Source organism: Hemiscyllium ocellatum, chromosome 6, assembly GCF_020745735.1.
Source record: "Hemiscyllium ocellatum isolate sHemOce1 chromosome 6, sHemOce1.pat.X.cur, whole genome shotgun sequence".
Taxonomy (NCBI): domain Eukaryota; kingdom Metazoa; phylum Chordata; class Chondrichthyes; order Orectolobiformes; family Hemiscylliidae; genus Hemiscyllium; species Hemiscyllium ocellatum.
Window position 1 is genome coordinate 93,000,854 of NC_083406.1, and position 21,542 is coordinate 93,022,395.

Below are 21,542 nucleotides of genomic sequence, written 5' to 3' on the forward strand. Positions count from 1 at the left end.
CTTTGAACCAGTTTCTTTATTCAATAGAATCGAGGTTGCTCTGGTTATAACCATAACATTCCTGCCTACCACTGATAACCTTCACCCCATTGCTTATCAAGAATCGATCCATCTCTTCCTAAAAGAAAGTTCCAAAGATTAACAACTTTGTGAGAAAAAAAATCAACTCCTTTTTTTTTAGATTAGACTTACAGTGTGGAAACAGGCCCTTCGGCCCAACAAGTTCACACCGACCCGCCGAAGCGCAACCCACCCATACCCCTACATTTTACCCCTACCTAACACTATGGGCAATTTAGCATGGCCAATTCACCTAACCTGCACATTTTTGGACTGTGGGAGGAAACCGGAGCACCTGGAGGAAACCCACGCAGACACGGGGAGATCCATTTCTATTTAAATGGATGATCCAGGATATTTAAGCATTGATATCCTACTTTTAGATTCTCCCATTACAGGAAATATCCCCTCTACATCTACCCTGTCAAGACTTCACAGGACCTTATACATTGCAATCAAGTTACCTTTTACTCTCCTAACATTCAGTAGATAGAAGCCTAGATTGTACAACCTTTCTTCATTTGACAGTCCTCCCATTCCAGGTATTGATCTGGTAAACACTTTCTGAACTGTAATGTATTTATATCCTTCCTTAAATAAGATTGCCAATATTACACAAATATTATAGTCATTAACTGATATATTCTCCACGGCAGCACCTTTACCAGTCAGAGTCCATTTGCCAACCAATCAGCACTCTCCTCTCACACAGCATTTTGGTGTTCCATTAAATAGGTACTCTTGCAAACAGTCCTGATTAGAAGATGAAAAGCTTCAACAAATATGTCTTCTTTCAGCAATATTCCTGTTTATGGCAACAGCATCATCATGTAAGCAATCATTACACAAAAGAAACAATAACAGATAAATTCTGGCTTTATTCATTACTTTTAGATTTTTTCGATGATTCAGACAAAGATTAGAATGAACTTGAAACTAGAATTAATTAAACCTCACAACTTAAAATTAATAATTGCAAAACAATAAATTAAAATGCCTAAAGCAATGAAAAAGCACAACATTTCATTTAATAGAAATCTGGAAAGTTCTGATTGGGGTCATTATCACCCTGAATTACTGACTAGAACTTAATAATGCTGACGACAAGTTTATACACTGGCTAGGAGAGTCAGTGGCACCCCAGTTCGTGGTGACTTCCAGGAGTCTAGGAGATTAGGTTCCAATTAGTCTTTCTGCTGGCTGCCATCAGGGTTACTGTTTTTTTCCTCTCCGGATTTTCACCTGAGGAACAAGTATACTGCTCGTGATTGGTGGTCACTGGCAGTACAGAAAGAGACAGAGGAAGAAGTTCATAGCTAGAGATTGCAGGTGAGTGAAACAGGATGATCAGGGTCAGTATGGGAGGCCCCATTAAGGGGATAGAGGGGAAATGAGGTATTATCTCTTTTTTGCTCTTCTTAAGCTGAGGCAGAATGATATCTTTAAATATCTATTGGTCTTGATTGTGAGGTCACAGGCTCTCCATCCTGTGCTGTCCTGACCCAATATTCTGCCTTTACACCTCTCAGCCTATCCCAGGGGAGTATTAAGTTGCACCTCATAACTTTCTCTCCATGGATGCTGTCTGGCCTTCTAAGTATCTCTGATAATAACGGAACTAGACAAGCACCCAATTTAAAAAGGGATTGAATCCTCCCCTCAGATATCTTCACATACTCATATTTGTCAGTTGTTCATTTTCCAATGATAAAGGAAATAGAACTGTTGGCCAGAGGCTCCCAAATATTTTTTTCTGTTGACTCAGAGAGCTGTTAATCAGTTTCCTTTTCCAGAGTATGCAACAATCTATCACAAGATCCAGCTTTGTATTTCACAAGCATTCAGGATTGCTGCACATCAAACAAAAGATACAGTGGCAGCTGTCTGATTTTGCAGAGAACAAAATAGTACCGGTAACCCAACCATTGGAGTTGATGATGTGTTCCCCATAGCATACAGAAACATATTAAACTGTAACCACTATACGACTTCAAGCTTGAGGTAATTACAGAAACAATCCAAACAATTGAGACAATTGATGGCAAGAACTGGGCTATTAATAAGGCAGATCAATCCACTATGGTATTTCCAGCCATAAATGTGAATGTGAATTCACTTTGCATCATCGATGAAAGACTAATTGTGTTTTTTTTAAATAATATACAGCCAAATATGCGTGGGCCACAATCTTAATATTGGTGCTGGTATTGTGCCTAGTGGTACTCTGCCATGAGAAATTTTGTAATGATATCTCAATATTATGGAGGAAGCATACACAAACTCAATTTTGTGAATATTTTTGATGCTCGTTTATCCTTGGCAATAAGAAAGATTTGTGCCCATCAATCTGTTGTTATTACTATTTTTATTACTTTGTTTTCCTCTACTTCTTACTGTTAATTTTATTTCTGCATTCCCAAATCTTCTCAGATGGAAGGTTTGACTACATTTTCTTGTTCTCTAATAGCTCAACCGTTTTGAGTATAAGTGACGCACAGGCTGATTGACCTGCCATTACTTACTCACAGCTCGCAATGACGCTTGTAGTCATCCTGACAGAATCAAGAATTCATCAGTGTATTGCACAGCAGAGGTAATCTGAATAAACTAGTATACTACTATCCCTATGCACTGACTTGGTAGGATTTGTAGGTCTTGATGTCAGGCCTCACATCATACCAAACATTCATATGTTTCATATTACCCTCATACTGACACACCAACCTTAACAGCCATGTCATTCAAACAGGTTACATGACAGTCCATGAAATAATTCCAAATCTCTTGTAGGACGACATGACACAGGACCACAGGAACTAAGCAGAGGCTGACAGCCCTATCCGCATCTCCTAACACAATGGAAAAGAGCTGTTAGCCATTGCTGAGATGTCCATGACTAGACCATGTCAAACAGTAAGTGTATAACCAGTGAAGGTATCATCTAAAGTAATCCTCTTTCTCACATTCCACTATTGACTCATCCCACAATCTCTTCTGCCTTAAAAGTTGCAAGTGGTATAATGTGTACATCTTATGGTCCCTCCCACCATCTTTGCATCAGAACTTTACCCAGATACCATTTTCTTTTAAACACTGAAGAGGTCCAACTGGCCATGTAGTAAAGCATCGCCAAGAAGAGATTGGTGATGAGGACACAGCACTGTTTGATTCCACACTCACCCATTAGCTCAAGTATTAAAACAGCATACAACTCAAAGATTAATTTTGAAGTGGGAGTTTTGCATGATGGGACACCTAGCAGAAGAGGGCTATACCCAGTGCAAGATACAAGAGTAATATCATGCTTGCTCATTGGGGGGCCCTCATGGGTTCTGAAGCAGAGAACTCTGCAGTTGAGTACTGAGATTGGCAGCCTGTACAAGAATATTAATGGCTAGGCACAACACACTGCTTGGTGTGTTAAAACGTTTTCAGAAAGCTAATGCAAATACTACAGTTGCTTGAAAGCTGAAATAAGAACAAAAATAATTAGAAATACTCAGCAGGTCAGGCAGCAATTATAGAACGAAAAAGATTGTTGCTACTTGTGTGAGATGGCTTACCCTGTATCCAAGCATTCTAGGCCAAGAGCCATTCAAGTTTCCCTCTCCAAGGGTTTAATTGTATTACTGCTGCACATGTGTATAAGCGTGCCACAATGGAACCATCAGCCATGCTGTCAGTCTTTGAACAAAACACAAAGAACAAAGGCAATATAGCACAGGAACAGGCTCTTCAGTCCTCGAAGCCTGTGCCAAAGCAATTTGCCCTTCCATATTAAGACTGTGATCACTTACAAGATCCATATCCCTCTATTCCCTTCCTATTCATGTATTCATCCAGGTGCTTCTTGAATGCTGCTGTTGTGTCTGCTTCCACCACCTCCTCTGGCAGCAAGTTCCAGGTACTCACCACCCTTTACGTGAAAATCTTACCTTGCGCATCTTTTTTAAATGTTTCCCCCACACATTGAACCTGTGTCCCCTCACAATTGACCCGTAGTAGTTGACACTTAAAAATGTGTTGCTGGAAAAGGGCAGCAGGTCAGGCAGCATCAAAGGAACAGGAGAATTGACATTTCGGGCATAAGCCCTTCTTCAGGGCATAGTAATTTACCCCTCCACCCTCATAATTTCCACTCTATCCATGTCATTCACAATCTTATAAACATCTATCAGGTTGCCCCTCATCCTCCTGCTTTCCAGTGAAAACAAACACAGTCCATCCAATCTTTCTTCATAGCTAAGATCCCCCATTCCAGGCAATATCCTGGTAAACCTTTTCTTTACCCTCTCCAAAGCATTCACTTCCTTCTGATAGTGCAATGTAGCAAAAAACACAAGTAGGACAGCAAACTGGCGCAGAATAGAAGCATCATAAATACTGTTGGGATTAGAGGATTGAGCTACATGATTTGCTGTCTGTGGCCCCACACTGGCTGAACACCAAGAAAATGGAAAACATCTTGGTTCTGGTATAGCCAAGAATTAAAGCCCTGCACCTGCAAAAGACCATGCATGTAGTCAAGGAACAAGTTCTGACGAAGGGTCATTTAGACTCAAATGCTATCTGCTCCATTGTCATTTCCAGCATTTGTTATTTTCTGTGCATGTGGTCAATGCCATCTTACACAATGGGGTAGCCAGCAGACCATGTGAAGCTGCATATTCAGTCTATCTGTCTGTCTCAAACAAGAGAGATTGGAATGTAATTAGTGCTCAGTGAACAGAACCTTCAAAGCAAATATCTCCAGTTCTGGTTGCAAGGGTCTAGATGTGCAAAAGCTTATCACCACAGTTACCTTCATAACCATTTGCAATGCCATCCTTGATCTTCTCTGAGGTTACAGTTGTAGCTGTAGCAGTTGAGATTTTAACATGGATGTCCTTACTAAAGTGTTTTACTCTCCCAGGTTCAGATATGAAAATGGCTCCTGAAAACACCTCAAATGGTTGTAGTCTCCAGCTGTGAGCTTTCCTCATTCTTCCCCTTCTGACCGCTTATCCTTCTCGGCATAGTCTCTGTTTATTTTTCAAATCATGTAGTCCTGTATTCCAAAGTGAATCCCTACTCATGCACTTTTCTTTTCTATCCGTGAAATGCAGTCTGTGTCTTGTGTCAGTGTTTTTGCTTCCAGTCAGAACTGACCTTATTTTGCTATTAACATTTAATCTGGACCAATGCTTTGTTTCCTTGATTACAAGCATTGCTGCTCCCTTTGCCCCCTGTTCCTTGACATATTTGTGATTTAATCCCTCCTACTCTCCAGCTTACCCCTATCATTTCCTTTTTGTTCCACCTGAACTGTATCCTTTCTTTTAACTGTCAAACCTATCACATTTCTATTTTCTTCAGCTCTGTTTCTCTCCACATTGATGTTGCCAGACCAACTAAGCTTTTCTGTCCCCTCGGCATTCTCTGTCTTGATTTATCAAAGTAAATAATACTTGCAGAAGCTTTGAAATCAACAAAACATCCTTTAGCATTTGCCTTACCACTCTGAAGAATTCTGCAACGTGAAACAACATTAAAAAGCACATGCATGAACCACAAGGAAAAATCAACTTGCAACTTATCTGCAAAGAAGCGGATAATCACTTAAAATAGCACGGGTGGGGTTCTTCCTCCTGTTGAGTGTGTTAAACCATGTGTGATAAGAGAGGACACTTGCTGGGAGCAATGATCTCCAGAATGGCTCCACCGATATCATATCAGAACTGCACACAGATTAATGTCATAATCGGCCTATACTGCATAATTCCTGTATGCAATGCACATTTCAATTTTTTGCACTAGCATGACGTCGAGTACAATTCAGTCAAAACCTCCTTTAAGTGTGCAAGATGTCATTTCAGATTATGAAGGGCGCTCATAAACAAAAACTGGGATGAATCAGCCTAATATTTGTCCCTCCATCATTTAATTTAAAAGTTTCACACTGACAATGCTAGGTAAACAATTCCAAGTTGGTGACCCATCAACAGTGAAAGGAACACTAATGTGCTCCAAATCAGTTTTTCAGAGTGGAGTTTGAGGTGATGGGATTCCCGTGGTCTAACTGCTCTTCTCAGGCCTCCAACATGATCTGAAAATAGGTTTATTGGATTAACAGCAGGCTACAGGAATAATTTGAACCCACCATAATACCAAACATTAAAGAAATCTTCAGGCTGTTTCGTGAGCAGCTCTTGGTTGAAATCATTGGAACAATGTCAGCCAGCTGCATCTCATAGGATATGAGTTCACTGATAGGGGCTGTTAACCTGGCCCGATCAGGGACTCCTACCTGACAGATGCAAACAGGAGTGTCCGGGGTTCTATTTACTCTAACAGCCAACTCTGAGCTAGCTGAGTCAGTGTCTTGTACTCTGTATGTGTAATTAAAGGGTGACTTAGTGACACGATACTGGCCTTCATGGAGTTAGCTCAAATATCTCTTTAAAGACCATTGGTTTGGTCATTCAATGTTGGTATGAACAATCATTACATCAGCAATGCACATCTTGTGCATTTCCACAAGAAAATTGCAATCGGTATCCTGTATATGCCATTGGATTCCATTTCATATAAATGGCTTCTTGCCTAAAGCAGACAGAAAGTCTAGAAACACGCCTCTTGAGTTATCGAAGATAACAGCAGTTGGATGCAAGCATAACTAGGTGGTGGGTGTGCCAGTGTAAATCCCATTTCAATGCTATCAATTTACATTAGATAGAGATATTTAAACTAAGACTGATGAATTGATCATTATATCATTGCTGTTTTGGTCTACAACGGCTGCCTTTCATTAGCAGCTCTTCGTGTGAAATGTTTTGGAAGATCTTGAGTTTATGATAAAAAATATACAAATAAAAATTTCTGTTTTATCAGGTATTACTCCTAATATCAAATTAATTAGTGACTTAGTGCTCGCACAATAATGCACGACATCTGTTCAATAACACCTTAAGAAAGCAAGTCTACAGTAATTACAAAAAGTAACCAGAATTAACAGCTAAATAACCATTCCACTATGAGCACACACCAGATGTTAACATGACAAACAGGCCGAGTCCACTGCATTTCAAAACAGATGTTCTAATATGAAGTCATTATATTGTGCATGTTTTAATTGGTGACGTCTGTTGCACATATAATTGCTTTCCTCTCAGCATTATTTTTTTCCCAACCCCATCGCTCCCACCTGAAGGCATTTCTTTCTTGCTGCTGTATAATTCTATATCTTTCTTCCTTCCTTTTGGTAACTAGTCATTATCCATATGTGAACCTTCACATTAAATGGCAGCAGATAATGCATTCCCAATAGGTATCACAGCAAAACCCAATCTTATTCTCACCCAGTGTTCATTCAAGCAGACTTCAGGCAAGGGTTGCTAGGTTACAATCAGGACGAGAAATTTTTAACAAGACATATATAACCCAGGTGCATTCAGTTGTGATATCAATGTGCAAACTGACAAGAGTTCATCAATTAACTCAAGCTGGAGGAACTTCTGAAGAAAATCCAGACTGGACTCAAAACGTTAACCCTGTTTCTTTCTCCACAGATGCTGCCAAACCTGCTGAGTTTCTCCAAGACTTTCTGTTTTTTGTTTCAGATTTCCAGCATCCGCAATATTTAGCTTTTATATAAACCTGGAACTTTCCCAAGCTATTCATTAAATGAAATCACAAAGTCAGTAGGATGTTGGTGTCACTGTACATTTGTTTATGAGGTTTTCCTTTTGAAGCTTAAGGATTGTACAGGATTGCATAGCTCTGTTCATGATGAAGGACTCATAATTCTGAAGAAGTGTCACTGAACTTCAGATTTTAGCTCTGCTGTCTCTCCACAGAGCTGAAAATGTGTTGCTGGTTAAAGCACAGCAGGTCAGGCAGCATCCAAGGAACAGGAAATTCAACGTTTCGGGCCAGAGCCCTTCATCAGGAATCTCCACAGATGCTGCCAGACATGCTGAGTTTCTCCAGCAATTTCTGTTTTTGTTAAGTTTAATATTATTTGAATTTTTTTTTCAAAGTTCATCTTCAATGATGATTTACCATAATTAGTCAGCTGTTGGATCAATAGCTAGGTCATCCTTTGGTGCGGAGAGAAGAACTGTCCAGTGAATCAAAAGCCAGTTTTAAACACTTCAAGGATTTATGCTGGAATATGTCAGCAAAGTCTGGAGATCCAATCTGTGATGCTTCCAAGAGAGAAATTGCTTGTTGCTCTTAATGCCAGAGTTTACACACTGAATACTTGGATGAAGTACCAGAGGGCAAGAGGCAGTAATTATGCCACATCTCAGCATAGAATCAATACCTCATAGGAAGGTTGGGAGGAGTGAAAATTAGAATGGAGTTAGGATAGACAAGTATCATAGTTTATCATATTGATGATCAAGCTATGGGGCAAGGTTCAATGACCTGGAAATGTGTATTTGAAAAATTAACACATTAACGAGTCCCATAAATATTCCTCTGTGTTATTTTTCAGGATATATAAAATCCTATTTACGTAGCCCATCGTTTTCATACCAACACTTTGGCGCAAAAATCAAGCACTAGTTTCACTGCCCTCTTAGCCCCTTTTAAATTATTTGCCCTTTTAGAAGCAGGCTACCATTGTATAGCTGACAGAGGAACATCATATGTTAAGCTTTTTGTGATACTACCATAAACAATGTGTTCTAAGTTGCTACAATCCCTAGCAGCACAGCAGCTCAATGGTTAGCACTGCTACCTCCCAGTGCCAAGAACCTGGATTCAATTCCAGCTTGTTTTTCCTGACAGTTGCCATCCTTAAAGGAGTGCTTGGTGCTTTCCAGAATTATTTGAAGTTGTTCACATCCACAGGATATAGTTGGCAAGTACTAAAGCATGTATTACTCAAGCTTTCTGCACAAGTCTATTGCTCTCAGACATGAGGATTGCAATCATAGTTCCTCTTAGAATGAAGCACATTTCAAAGAATGATAGAGGTAGCACAGAAAAAGGCAGTTTATTAGAAGGGAAAGGAGGAGGAGGATGGGTCTGAGCAGGAAATCATATACACACAGTGATGATCAATTTTCTTTCCTGACAGATTTCATTGAAATCTACTACCTTCTGCAGGTACACCTATACATAAGAGCAGGGTAAGAACCATATTGAGAATGGTTGTAAATGTAACCATGACAATGAAGTTGATGCTTCTGCTGTTCTAAGCTGAAGCTGGAGGATTTTACATCACCTGACAGTTTACCATCCATTATTATGTCAAGAAGGTCATTGATGTCCAGTGTTCAAAGATGGCTGAGCATTTTTCATTCTCTTGCCACTCAGCAGCAAGCAGAGGGAGCATATAGCTTTACGGCAATTGCGGGATTCCTTGAGATGCAAGGTGCCATTGACTGCAAGCATATAGCATTGCTGGCAGTGCATGTCAACTCACACAGTTCTCAGCTCCAGTGTTACATCCACAGTGAATCATGCCTGTCAATGCAAGGAATCTTGTTGCTTTCATTTTGTGTCATCTATAGTTGAATTCTCTTAGTCCTGTCTTCATGTAACCAATGTTACACCACTAGATGAAGAAAAGTTGGTGAATTTCAGTGGGGAAATACTGCAGCTGCCCTTGGAGGACACTATCAAACAGCTCTGGGCCTGCAGTCAGGCTGCACCATCTTGGCAAGACTAGCAGGAGATGGGCTGGCTGGGTGACAGCTAAGTGGCAGCAATGGAAGGCTCAATTGTTTTTAAGAATCCCTACAGTGTGGAAGCAGACCATTCAGCCCGAGTTCACATTAACGTTCCGAAGAGCATTCCACCCAGACCTACCCCCGATCTTATCCCTGTAACCCTGCGTTTCCCATCCCATGGCCAATTCACCTGACCTGCACATCTTTGCATTGTGGGAGGAAACCGGATTACCCGCAGGAAACCAATGGGGGCGGGGAGTGTGTGCAAACTCTACACAGAGGCTGAGGCTGGAATCGAACCCAGGTCCTTGGTGCTGTGAGGCAGTAGTGCTAACCACTGAGCCACTGTGCCACCTATAACTATTTCCTGAGAGAGGGCAGTAGGTTATGCTTCATGTTCCTGCCTTATTAGCAATCCTAGTAATGTGATTGATGAATGATTGTTGTCTTATCTTTCAGTGCCCTTTTGAACACTGCTGTATATTTGCAGACATGATGTCAGCAGTCTTTACATTTACGGCAGCAAACATATCATGCAAGGCAGAAGTCAGTGCTTACACAGGACATCACATTTGCTATTTGGACATTGAAAAGGATGGACCAAATGCTACTTTAATACTACTTTCAGTTTTACCCGTTAGTGAATGCTATCGATCACCATTCCCACCACCTCCCCCATCAAATCCTCCGGTTGTCCTGGTTGGCAAGATAGAGCTTGTCACAGAAATTATACTAAAGAGAAATTGAAACAATGGAGGCTAAATTCCTTTCAGTTGCAAAACTATTAACGGTGCAAAATTTCCTCCTTTACTGTTGCAGGGGTTTAAAATAGGGTAAAGGGCTTCACTAAACTTGTGATAAAAGGGAACTAAAAGTGCCATTTTCTCAGCATCATAAAATGCTAACACCCCCCCAGGATAATTCAAATAAACGCCAACCCGTTCAAGTTTTCCATTCACAGTAACTTTGAGGGATATATTATTGTGCCATGCAGTATACTGTTCAGAGCTGCATTCTAGAGACCATGATACATTGTTCCTACCCAACCAACATTTCCCTTTCCTAGGTATAGATGAATAAGCAACCCCAATCTCCCAATCAGACTTACTCTTCACCACCACCTCCCAGTAATGATTGCCAAATGTATATCCTTGAGAACCAAGCACATACAAAGTATCATCAAATCGTTTGGGGCTATATGGAGCCTTTACAACTGCATCAGTGTAGCGTACAATTGTTCGATCTTCTGAAAGGAGAAGGTTTTCATTCGCAGTTACGGGATCAAAAGTAACAGTCGTTGCATCTGTGGTGTTCAAAAAAAAGAAAATAAGTGTTAAAATAAACATTTTTAACACTAAATTGTTTTTAGTTCTAATTGTAGCATTTTATTTTTGTTAATCAGTAACAGAATGCTGTGAGATGATGTGATGAGACAGAATATTTCATTCAGCATCAACAACAAACAAACCAGAAATTGCTGGAAAAACTCAGCAGGTTTGGCAGCATCTATGGAGAGAATTCAGAGTTAACGTTTTAGGTCCAGTGACCTTTCCTTCAGCATGTTCTTTTTTGTGTTCTCATGCAAACATTTAATAAGGGGCATGGATGAAGTAAAACATCTCGAAATACTCCAGAGACAAAAATAACAAAACATTGAGCAGTTATGGAAGAGGAATTAGTGTGGCATATGAAGACCTCATCAAAAATTAGATTCTGTGAGGTTATGGAAGGAGAGGAGAGAGGCAGGTTTAAGAGTTGGAACTTCAAAATGTGTTGCTAAGACAGCCTTTGGAGATCTACGATCTGGGAAGACTGCTTCACTGGAATGAAACATAAGAGAGCAAGTTGTTGTAATGGAGAATCAGAAGGGGGATCTTGGGGGTCATCATCGCACAGGGTTGGAGTTTCCGATGTTCTGGTCAGTCTCAATTGTGGTGGTTGGGGATGATAGAGTCTGGATCATAAAAGTATATTTGACGTAGTGGGAATGAGGTTCCCATGATGGCCTGTTGTGTCCCTACACAGAAATTTAATGGTAGTTGGGTAGATGAGCATATGATCATCAGGACTGGGAGCAGCTGGAAGGATGTAAGGGAGCAGAAAAATCACTGAAACCAAGGGATTTACTGAGAAGCTTGTGGAACCTAGTAGAAATAATAGTCCTTTTGTTTATGGTCTACTAGATGATTTGTAGAGGCTGTCTAAAGTTAAAGAAGAATGACATCATCATTGCATTATGTAATTAGTCCACCTGCTTCCCCAAGATTTGTCGCTGTACTGCATTCTACCCTTAATAAAATTGGGCCTGCATGGATTTGAGGCCGGTTAAGTACCTGTTTCAGATTTTCTGTATTTTAACTTCTCACATTGCCCCCAACCCACACATATTTGGAAGGCGAAATTCAGTCCAGGCCATTGAGGAACAAAGTACTGAGTTTTAGAGGGGATTCTAATATGACTGCTTTGCTGTTGTCAGTGGTGAGGCAGGAGATGGTCTTTTTGATTCAGGATAACTGCTGGATAGTCAGACACCATGGAGTGGGCTAAAGAAGCACAGACTGTGCCCATACTTTCCTTGAAGAGCTTGCTATTCTAGTCTCACACAGATGTGCTAAATTGAAATTAGAGGCCTCTGAAAAGGAAGTAGGAGGCAATTATAGGGATCCCTCATTAAGACATTACTATATTCTATAAGCAAGTGAAACGTACAACTGGCAGGAGTCTGGTAGAAACTATAAGGGATTAAAAAAAGGCAAGAAATATGACTTCATTTTTGGGAACAGATGCAACCATACTTCAAACTGAAGTGTATCTATTTGTTACTTAAACAATTCAGAATGTCCCATGGCATTATATTACTAAGCAACTATTATTCATCAATGATGCGATCTAACAGGATGTGTGTTGTAATTTATTACTGTTGCTTTTTCTTTTCAGTGAAATCTAACTATTGAACAAAGGAGATTAATGTGAAAGGAACACACAAAGCTAGAATTAAAAAGTAATTTCCTTTCAATGAAATACCTTTCCTATAAGTTATTTTCAGAGCATCACTGCCATAAACCTTAAACCATCTGCTCAAACTTCAGCATCGACTTCACATCACTTATATGGTGCCTCTAACATAATAAGGTATCCAAAGGTGCTTCACAAGAATATTATAAAACATTTGTTGACCCTCTTGTGGTGCAGTGATAGCTTTCCTACCTCTGAATTGAGAGGCCCAGGTTCCAAGATGCACCTTCTGTAGAGGTGTGTATAACATCTCTGAACAGGTTAACTAGAAAAATAGGTTAAATAAAAGTTCCATGATGCTGAGACACATAAAGCGATAGTAGGGCAGTTGACCAAAAGCTTGGTCAAAGAAATTAAGAAGTGCCATAAATAACAGAAATGAAATAGCAAGACAGAGAGGTTTTTGACTTTTGTTCATGAGTGATCAATGTCACTAACTATGCCAGTATATATTATCCTTCCCTAACGTTTCTGGAGGATGTAATGATAAACTGTCATCCTTGGGATGCAGGGTCACCCCATGCTGTTACGAAGATAATTTCAAGATTTCGATCCATCAATAGTGAAGGAATTACGACATACAGAGGAACCACGAATATCCAAAAGTCGATTATCAAATTTTGGATTATCCAAATAAAATTGCAAGGTCCCAATGCATGGTTAAACTGTGTTATCCAACATTCGATTATCCGAACATTCAATTATCCAAACATAATACTCCCCGTCCATGTCGTTCAGATAATAGAAGCTCCTCTGTAATTCAAATCACCTGGTGCATGGCTTGGAGAGGAACTGGAAGGTCGCATCATCCCATGCATGTTCTGCCCTTGTCTTTCTAGGTGGCAAAGATCAAGAACTTGGAAGATGCTCTCAGAGGAGCCTTGGTGAGTTATTGCATTTAATTTTGTAAATGGAATACACTGCTGCCTCTGTGCATCAGTGGTGAAGGGAAAAAGTGCTGAAGATGGTGGATAAGTGACCAATTAGATGGGTTGCTATGCCTTGGATGGTATCAACATTCTTGTTGTTGGAATTACACTCAACAGGCAAGTGGGAAATATTCCATCATATTACTGACTTGTACTTTGTAGATAGTCGTCAGGCTTTAGAGAGATAGGAGAGCAGTTACACGCTGCAGAATTCTTAACTTCTGATCTGTTCCTGTAGCCACAGTCCTTTCATGCATGAACTGTTCAGTTTTTGGTAAATGGCAATCCCCAGTATGTTAGTAGTGGGAATTCAGGGATGGCAATGCCAATTACTGTCAAGGAGAAATGATTAGATCCTCTCTTCTTGGAGCTGATCATTTCCTGGCACTTGTGTGGTTTAAATGATAATTGCCACTTAGGCTGGATGTTGGCCAGGTCATTCCGCATATAGACACAGACTATTTTAGTATCTGAGTTGTTGCAAATTATGCAAGAATTGTGCAATCATCCACACTTCTGACTTTATGACAGAGTGAAGAACAATGATGAAGTAACTGAAGATGATTGGGCCTAAGACACTTTCCTGAGAAACTCCTGCAGTGATATGCAGAAGCTAAACTTCCAATAACCATAACCATTTCCCTTTTGCTAGTTATGGTTCCAACAAATGGAGAATGTTCTCCCTGAATCTCATTGACTCCAGTCTTGTGAGGGCTCTTAGATGCTACACATGGACGAATAGTCCATGCTGGCAAAGGCCATCACGCCCACCACATCTCTGGAATTCAACTATCTTGAACCAAGACAGCAACGAGGTCAGCAGATGGTCCTTGTGGGACCTAAACTGAGTCTCATTGAGCAGATTATTTCTTTGCAAGTACTGCTTGATAGCACTTTTGGCAGTTCCTTCCATCACTTTGCTGATAATCAATAGTAAATTGATGGGACAGTAATTGGCCAGATCAGGTTTGTCCCACTTCTTGTATACAGGAAAGACCTGGCCAATTTTCCACATTGTAAGACAGATACCAATGTTGTAGTTGTTTCGGAGCAGCTTGGTGATGGCGGCCCAAGTTCTGGACCATAAATCTCGAGTACAATTGCTGGAATGCTGTCAGTGCAGATGACCTTTGCAGAATCCAATGCCTTCAGTCTTTTCTTAATATCACATAGAATGAATCAAATTGGCTGAACTTTGGATCTCCTGAGGAAGACAGATCACCCACTCAGCACTTCTCGCAGAAGACTGTTACAAAAGCCTTCTCTTTTGCACAATGTGCTGGGCTCTCCCATCATTGAGGGTGGGGATATTAAACAACTCCATCAGTGAGTTGTTTAATTGTCCAACCTCATTCATGTCTGGATGTGGCAGGACTGCAGTGCTTTGATCTGATCCACTGGTTGTGGGATTGCCGAGATCTCTCTCATGTATGTTGCTATCACTGTTTAGCACGCATCGAGACATGTGTTGTAATTTCACCAGACTGCCACCTCAATTTTAGATATGCCTGGTACACCTTCTGACATGCTCTCCTGTGCTAAAAACGAACAAAGGACTGCGGATACTGGAAATAGGAAACAAAAACAGCATTTACTGGAGAAACTCAGCAAGTCTGGCAGCATCCGTGGGGACAATACAGAGTCAACATTTTGGGTCCAGTGACACTTCTTCTGAACTAATGGTAGCTAAGAAAAGGTGATACATATGCTGAAGATAGGGGGTGTGGGTGGGTGAAGGGATGGTCGGAGGAGTATGCAAAAGGTGAAAATGGATCCGAAAGAGGAAGAACAGCAATTTGGCAGACAAAGAGATGGATAATGGTGAGTCAGAGAATAAGAAAAGTTGATAATGGGAATCATTAGCAGGTGAAAATGGATTGGTTGTGATGAAAGTAGCCAGTGAGGAGTTGGGTAAAGGACATGAAAGAAAATGTTTAGGCCCTAAAATTAGTAAACTGGATATTGAGTCTTGAAGGCTGTAGGGTCCCTGAGTAGAAAATGAGGTGCTGTTCTTCCAGTCTGCAATGAGCCGTATTTCCGCACATTTGATTTTAATGGTAGAATCAGGCTATGTGGTTGTACTTGTGTTTGAGTACAATTCTGTTGCTGCTACTGCTGCTGATGGACCACTATGGCTCATATATGCCCAGTCTGAGTAACTAGGTCCAAAGTCTGTGCCATTTAGTATAGTGGTAGTGCCACACAATACAATGGAGGATAACATCAGTGTGATGGACTTGGTCTCCCTAAGTGATGGCCACTCATATTGATATTGTCATAGACAGACATATCTGTGACAAGGAGATTGGTGAGGATGAAGTCACACAGATTTGTTTCTTGATGTTGGTTCTCTCGCCGCCTGCCACAGATCCAGTCTAGCCACTATGTTCCCACGGACTCATCGAGCTTGGTCAGCAGTCGTGGCACCAAGCCACACTTGATGATGGATACAGCCCCATGCAGAGTTACATTTTGTGCCCGTGCCATTCTCAGCACTTCCTCCAAGTGGTGTTCAACAAGAAGGTGCACTGATTTGCGAGCCAAACAAGCGGCAGTGATGGTAATCAGCAGGAAATTTCCTTGCACAGGCTTCACCAGAAGCCATGAGATTTCCTGAGGTGCATAGTCCATGATGAGGATATCCTGGACACCTGTTTCCATCCTGTCCCCGGGTCAGGAATCACGTGCAAGTCAAATGGCAGATTTTCCAGAATCAGGCAGACTTTTATAACCATGGCTATATGGTTGTTTTTTCAGATTGCTTTTAATTCCAGATATTTTACTTAATCCAATTTTCACCATTTACCAGGGTGTCATTTGGACCATGCACCCAGAACATTAATATGGAATTCTGAGTTACTAATCCAGTGATATTACCATCACATCAGCCCCTTCTCTTTTGAATTCCAAAGCTTAGATCCTTGTCTGAAGGTATATCCACCTATAGTGGAGTGACTCAACTCAGGGTTGATTAAGAGGCCACAGTGTACAGTTAGAGAAGTGCATACATTTAGAGGGGGTGAAAGAGATTACAGTATAGGGAGCGGCCTAGAAGAATTTGAAAACAAGGCTTAAAATTTTAAAATCAAGATATGGCCTGACAGGGAACCAACATAGATCAAGTAGTACAGGTGTATTGGATCTGATGCAACTTAAGAACAAGCACCAAAAGTTTGGATCACTTCAAGTTTCAAACCCACCATTGGCAATTAGTACAACTGAATTAATTTATAAATCTGGAATAAAAATCTAGTCACAGTAACAGTGACCATGAAACTATTATCAATTGTTGTAAATACACACCTGACACACTAATGCCCTTCACAGAAGGAAACCTTTTATCCTTACCTAGATATAACAACAGATCCACAGTAACATGATTTATTCTGAAGAGGTCTAATAAGTTTAAGGATAATTAGAGAGAGGTGACAATACTGTCCTTGCAGCAATGCCCACATCCCATGAACAAATACATTAAGTTCATAGAGGGTAGAATTTGGGAAATCAATCAGGGATGTTTTGGAAGCATCAAGTTTAGAAGTAATGAAACCATCAAAGAGGTTTCCAGTTGAGGTGGAGTGAAGCTGAATGATGTTACAGAGGTTAAATAACAATAGTGACTTGAATGTGAGGTCTAAAGATCATCTTGACAACAAGATTATGAACAGGCTAGCTTAGTTTTAGATGACTACCAGGGGGAGGGAGGAAGCCAAGAACTATGGAATGGTGGTTTGAAGCAGAAACAAAACAATGGCTTCAATCTGCCCAATATTTAATCAAAGGGAATCCCTATTCATTCAATACTAGATGCCAAAAAGGAATCTGAAAGCTTTGAGAGATGATGGTAAGGTAGTGTTGGATATGGTCAATGTACATATAGAAAACTAACATAGCATAAAAAACTTAGGTATAGAATGAATAAATATGTCATCTTCAGTGAACATTTTATTTCTTCCTTAAATTATTTTGCCTTATAAATTGTCATGTAATTAGGCATATAGCAGTATTAAAAAATAAATTTCTCAAACTCACATGCCAGTAGTGCCTTCCTGACTGAGGTATCATTCTTGGACAAACTGTTGAAAAGCTTGCTGATCGACTTAATCAAAGAAGAAAGCTTGCCATCATCAACCACAGTATCATGGATAACCAGTTCCTTCTTGTTCAGTAAGGAGTTGATGCTAGAGTATTAAATAAATTTATATCATGATTGGATAATCTGAATATTACAACATTCACCATAGAAACAAAAACATTTTAAACTAACAAAAGATACATTTAAATATATCTTGATCTATTTCATGAGGTACTGAGATCTTCAAAGGGTCTATTGTGTGCATCAAAGTATATTACAGCAGGAATAAAACTATGACCCTGAAGGCCTGTGCACCAGCTGCATGCGAAGATTCTTAAGGCATAAAAGTGGAGGCAAAGCTTCAGTACCTGAATAGTACTGCAGCTGCTCATTAACCACATAAATCATTTCAGGATTGTGACAGCGAAGAGGGTTACCTCAGATTATAACAGGATCTGGACCAGATGGGCCAACAGGCTGAGAAGTGGCAGATGGAGTTTAATTCAGATAAATGCGAGGTGCTGCATTTTGGGAAAGCAAATCTTAGCAGGACTTATACACTCAATGGTAAAGTTCTAGGGAGTGTTGCTGAACAAAGAGACCTTGGAGTGCAGGTTCATAGCTCCTTGAAAGTGGAGTCGCAGGTAGATAGGATAGTGATGAAGGCGTTTGGTATGCTTTTATTGAGTACAGGAGTTGGGAGGTCATGTTGCAGCTGTATAGGACATTGGTTAGGCCACTGATGGAATATCGCATGCAATTCTGGTCTCCTTCCTACCGGAAAGATGTTGTGAAACTTGAAAGGGTTCAGAAAAGATTTACAAGGATGTTGCCAGGGTTGGAGGATTTGAGCTATAGGGAGAGGTTAAATAGGCTTGGGCTGTTTTCCCTGAAGCATCGGAGGCTGAGGGGTGACCTTATAGAGGTTTACAAAATTGAGGGGCATGGATAGGACAAATAGACAATGTCTTTTCCCTGGGGTTGGGAGTCCAGAACTAGAGGGCATAGGTTTAGGGGAAAGATATAAAACAGACCTAAGGGGCAATGTTTTCACGCAGAGGCTGGTACGTATATGGAATGAGCTGCCAGTGGATGTGGTGGAGTCTGGTACAATTGTAGCATTTAAGAGGCATTTGGATGAGTATATGAAGAGGAAGGGTTTGGAGGGATATGGGTCGGGTGCTGGCGGGTGGGACTAAATTGGGTTGAGATATTTGGTTGGTTGGACCGAAGGGTCTGTTTCCATGCTGTACATCTCTATGACTCTATACTCTTCTTGATAATGTCAGGGTCTCTGACTTATACTAAGTCAGGGTAATTTGATACACTAATTTATATCTGTTTGGATTTTTTGTTGATTTCCTTCCTGAAACTATGTGTAGTTCTTAAAGATTCATTTCAACAGTTCATGTAATGTATTCAGTAGGAAACTACATTTGTACAAAATCTACATTGATCCTACTGATATTCCACCACCATCTTTCCCTCTTGTTCTCTCACTCTCTCTCAAGTGGAATAAAAGTGGGATCAGTGATATACTCTGTTTGGGATCAACAGCAAGACACTGGCACCAACTATATAGGATAAGGTAATCACAGTTCCTTACTTCTAAGGAGATCTAATTGTAGAAACAAAACTTTCTGAGATAACAGTGCTATCAAACCTTCTGTAGCCATCAAGGACAAGATCAGCGGTCGACTGCTGCTGTGAAATTAAGTTACTTAAGCATTCCATTCAGTAGCAGGGCATACTTGATAAATCATTAAAATATGGGTAAAAACAATGACTGCAGATGCTGGAAACCAGATTTTAGATTAGTGGTGCTGGAAGAGCACAGCAGTTCAGGCAGCATCCGAGGAGCAGCAAATCTTATTGATGAAGGGCTTTTGCCCGAAACGTCGATTTTGCTGCTCCTCGGATACTGCCCAAACTGCTGTGCTCTTCCAGCACCACTAATCCAGAATCATTAAAATATGCACATTGTCTTCATGTAGCTGATGGAACAAGGCTAGGGATTTCATTAGTTTTCATATGGATTACTCACTATAAAATGGAGGATACCATTGGAAATTTGTTACAAGACTGGGAGTCTACCTAAAGAGGGATACAGTGAGACATTGATGGATTTCAAGCTATTAGTGGACAGACCATTGTGATAAAGAAATCAGTGTTCACATTCCTCACCTAAGAGTCTTTCTTGCATTGCCTGAACAGGATACCACAGATTATTACAACCTACTAACGATAAACATTATTGTTCTTCAGAGAGAGCCATTAATAGAGGTCAAAGAGAAGAATCTGTCTCAACCAGTTATAGAAGAAGATTCTGAAATGGTATCTAGAAGAAATTCTACCCTCCAAGACATGTAACAGTGAGTTTTGAGAAAAATTGTAGCTCAGTTTGAGGTTTTGGATGTAGGTTTGCTCGCTGAGCTAAAAAGTTAATTTCCAGACATTTCATTACCTTACTAGGTAACATCTTCAGTGGACTTTATGCAAAGCAATACTGAAACTTCCTGTTTTCTATTTATATGTTTGGGTTTCTTTGGGTTGGTGATGTCATTTCCTTTGGTGATGTCACTTCCTGTTCCTTTTCTCAGGGGGTGATAGATGGGGTCTAACTCAATGTGTTTGTTGAGAGTTCTGGTTGGAATGCCATGCTTCTATGAATTCACATGCATATCTTTGTTTGGTTTGTCCTAGGATGGATGTATGGTCCCAGTCAAAATGATGTCCTTCCTCATCCATACATGAGGATACTAGTGAGAGAGGGCCATGTCTTTTTGTGGTTAGTTGGTGTTCATGTATCCTGGTGGCTAGTTTTCTGCCTGTTTGTCCAATGTATTATTTGTTACAGTCCTTGCATGGTATTTTGTAAATGACATTAATTTTACTCATTGTCTGTATAGGGTCTTTCAAGTTCATTAGCTGCTGTTTTAGTGTATTGCTGGGTTTGTGGTCTACCATGATGCCAAGGGGTCTGAGTAGTCTAGAAGTCATTTCCAAGATGTCTTTGATGTAGGGGAGAGTGAATAAAGTTTCTGGATGTGTTTTGTCTGCTTGTTTGGGTTTGTTGCTAAGAAATTGGCAGACTGTGTATATTGGGTACCCATTGTTTTTGAACACGGTATAGGTGATTTCCTCTGCGTAGTTCCTTTGTGCTGCAGTGTGTACTGGCTTGTTGAAACAATGTTCTGATGCAGTTTCATTTGTGGGTGTTGGGATGATTGCTTTTGTAGTTCAATATTTGGTCTATATGTGTTGTTTTTCTGTAGATGCTGGTTTGAAGTTCCCCATTAGCTGTTCACTCTACTATGACATCTAGGAATGATAGTTTTTTTGTTGTTGTTTTCCTTCTCTTTAGTGAATTTTATGCAAGTATTGAATTCCTAGAAGCACAGCATTCCAACCAGGACTCTATCAACAAACACATCAAGTTAGACCCTATCTACCACCCACTGAGAAAAGGAACCGGAAGTGACTTCACCACAGGAAATAACATCACCAAAGGAAATGACATCACCAACCCAAAGAAACCCAAACATATAAATAAAAAGCAGAAAGTTTCAGCATTGCTTTGCATAAAGTCCACTGAAGGTAATGAAACGTCTGGAAATGAACCTTTCAGCTCAGCGAGCAAACCTACATCCAAGACATGTAAATATTCTGAACATGCTGCTGAGTACTTTCTGTTGCAGTTATATCCTTTTAGGGCAGGATGGCTCAAACAACCCGCCATACTTGGCAACTAACCTATCATTCACCTGTGCAAAGTTAGTACAGTTCTTGCATTCTGATGAA

The 21,542-nt window shown here is 40.3% G+C and overlaps 1 protein-coding gene across 1 annotated transcript in view; it reads right to left on the reverse strand.

Moving 5' to 3' along the window:
* Positions 1-10,480: 10,480 nt before the first annotated feature.
* Positions 10,481-21,542, reverse strand: part of LOC132816954 (E3 ubiquitin-protein ligase TRIM62-like) — a 54,880-nt gene continuing 43,818 nt past the window's right edge. The window contains exons 5-6 of the mRNA XM_060826979.1: positions 17,699-17,847; positions 10,481-11,025 (exon numbers count right to left, since the gene is read on the reverse strand). Coding sequence (XP_060682962.1) covers positions 10,481-11,025; positions 17,699-17,847 — 694 coding nt within the window. The remainder of the gene's footprint in view (positions 11,026-17,698; positions 17,848-21,542) is intronic.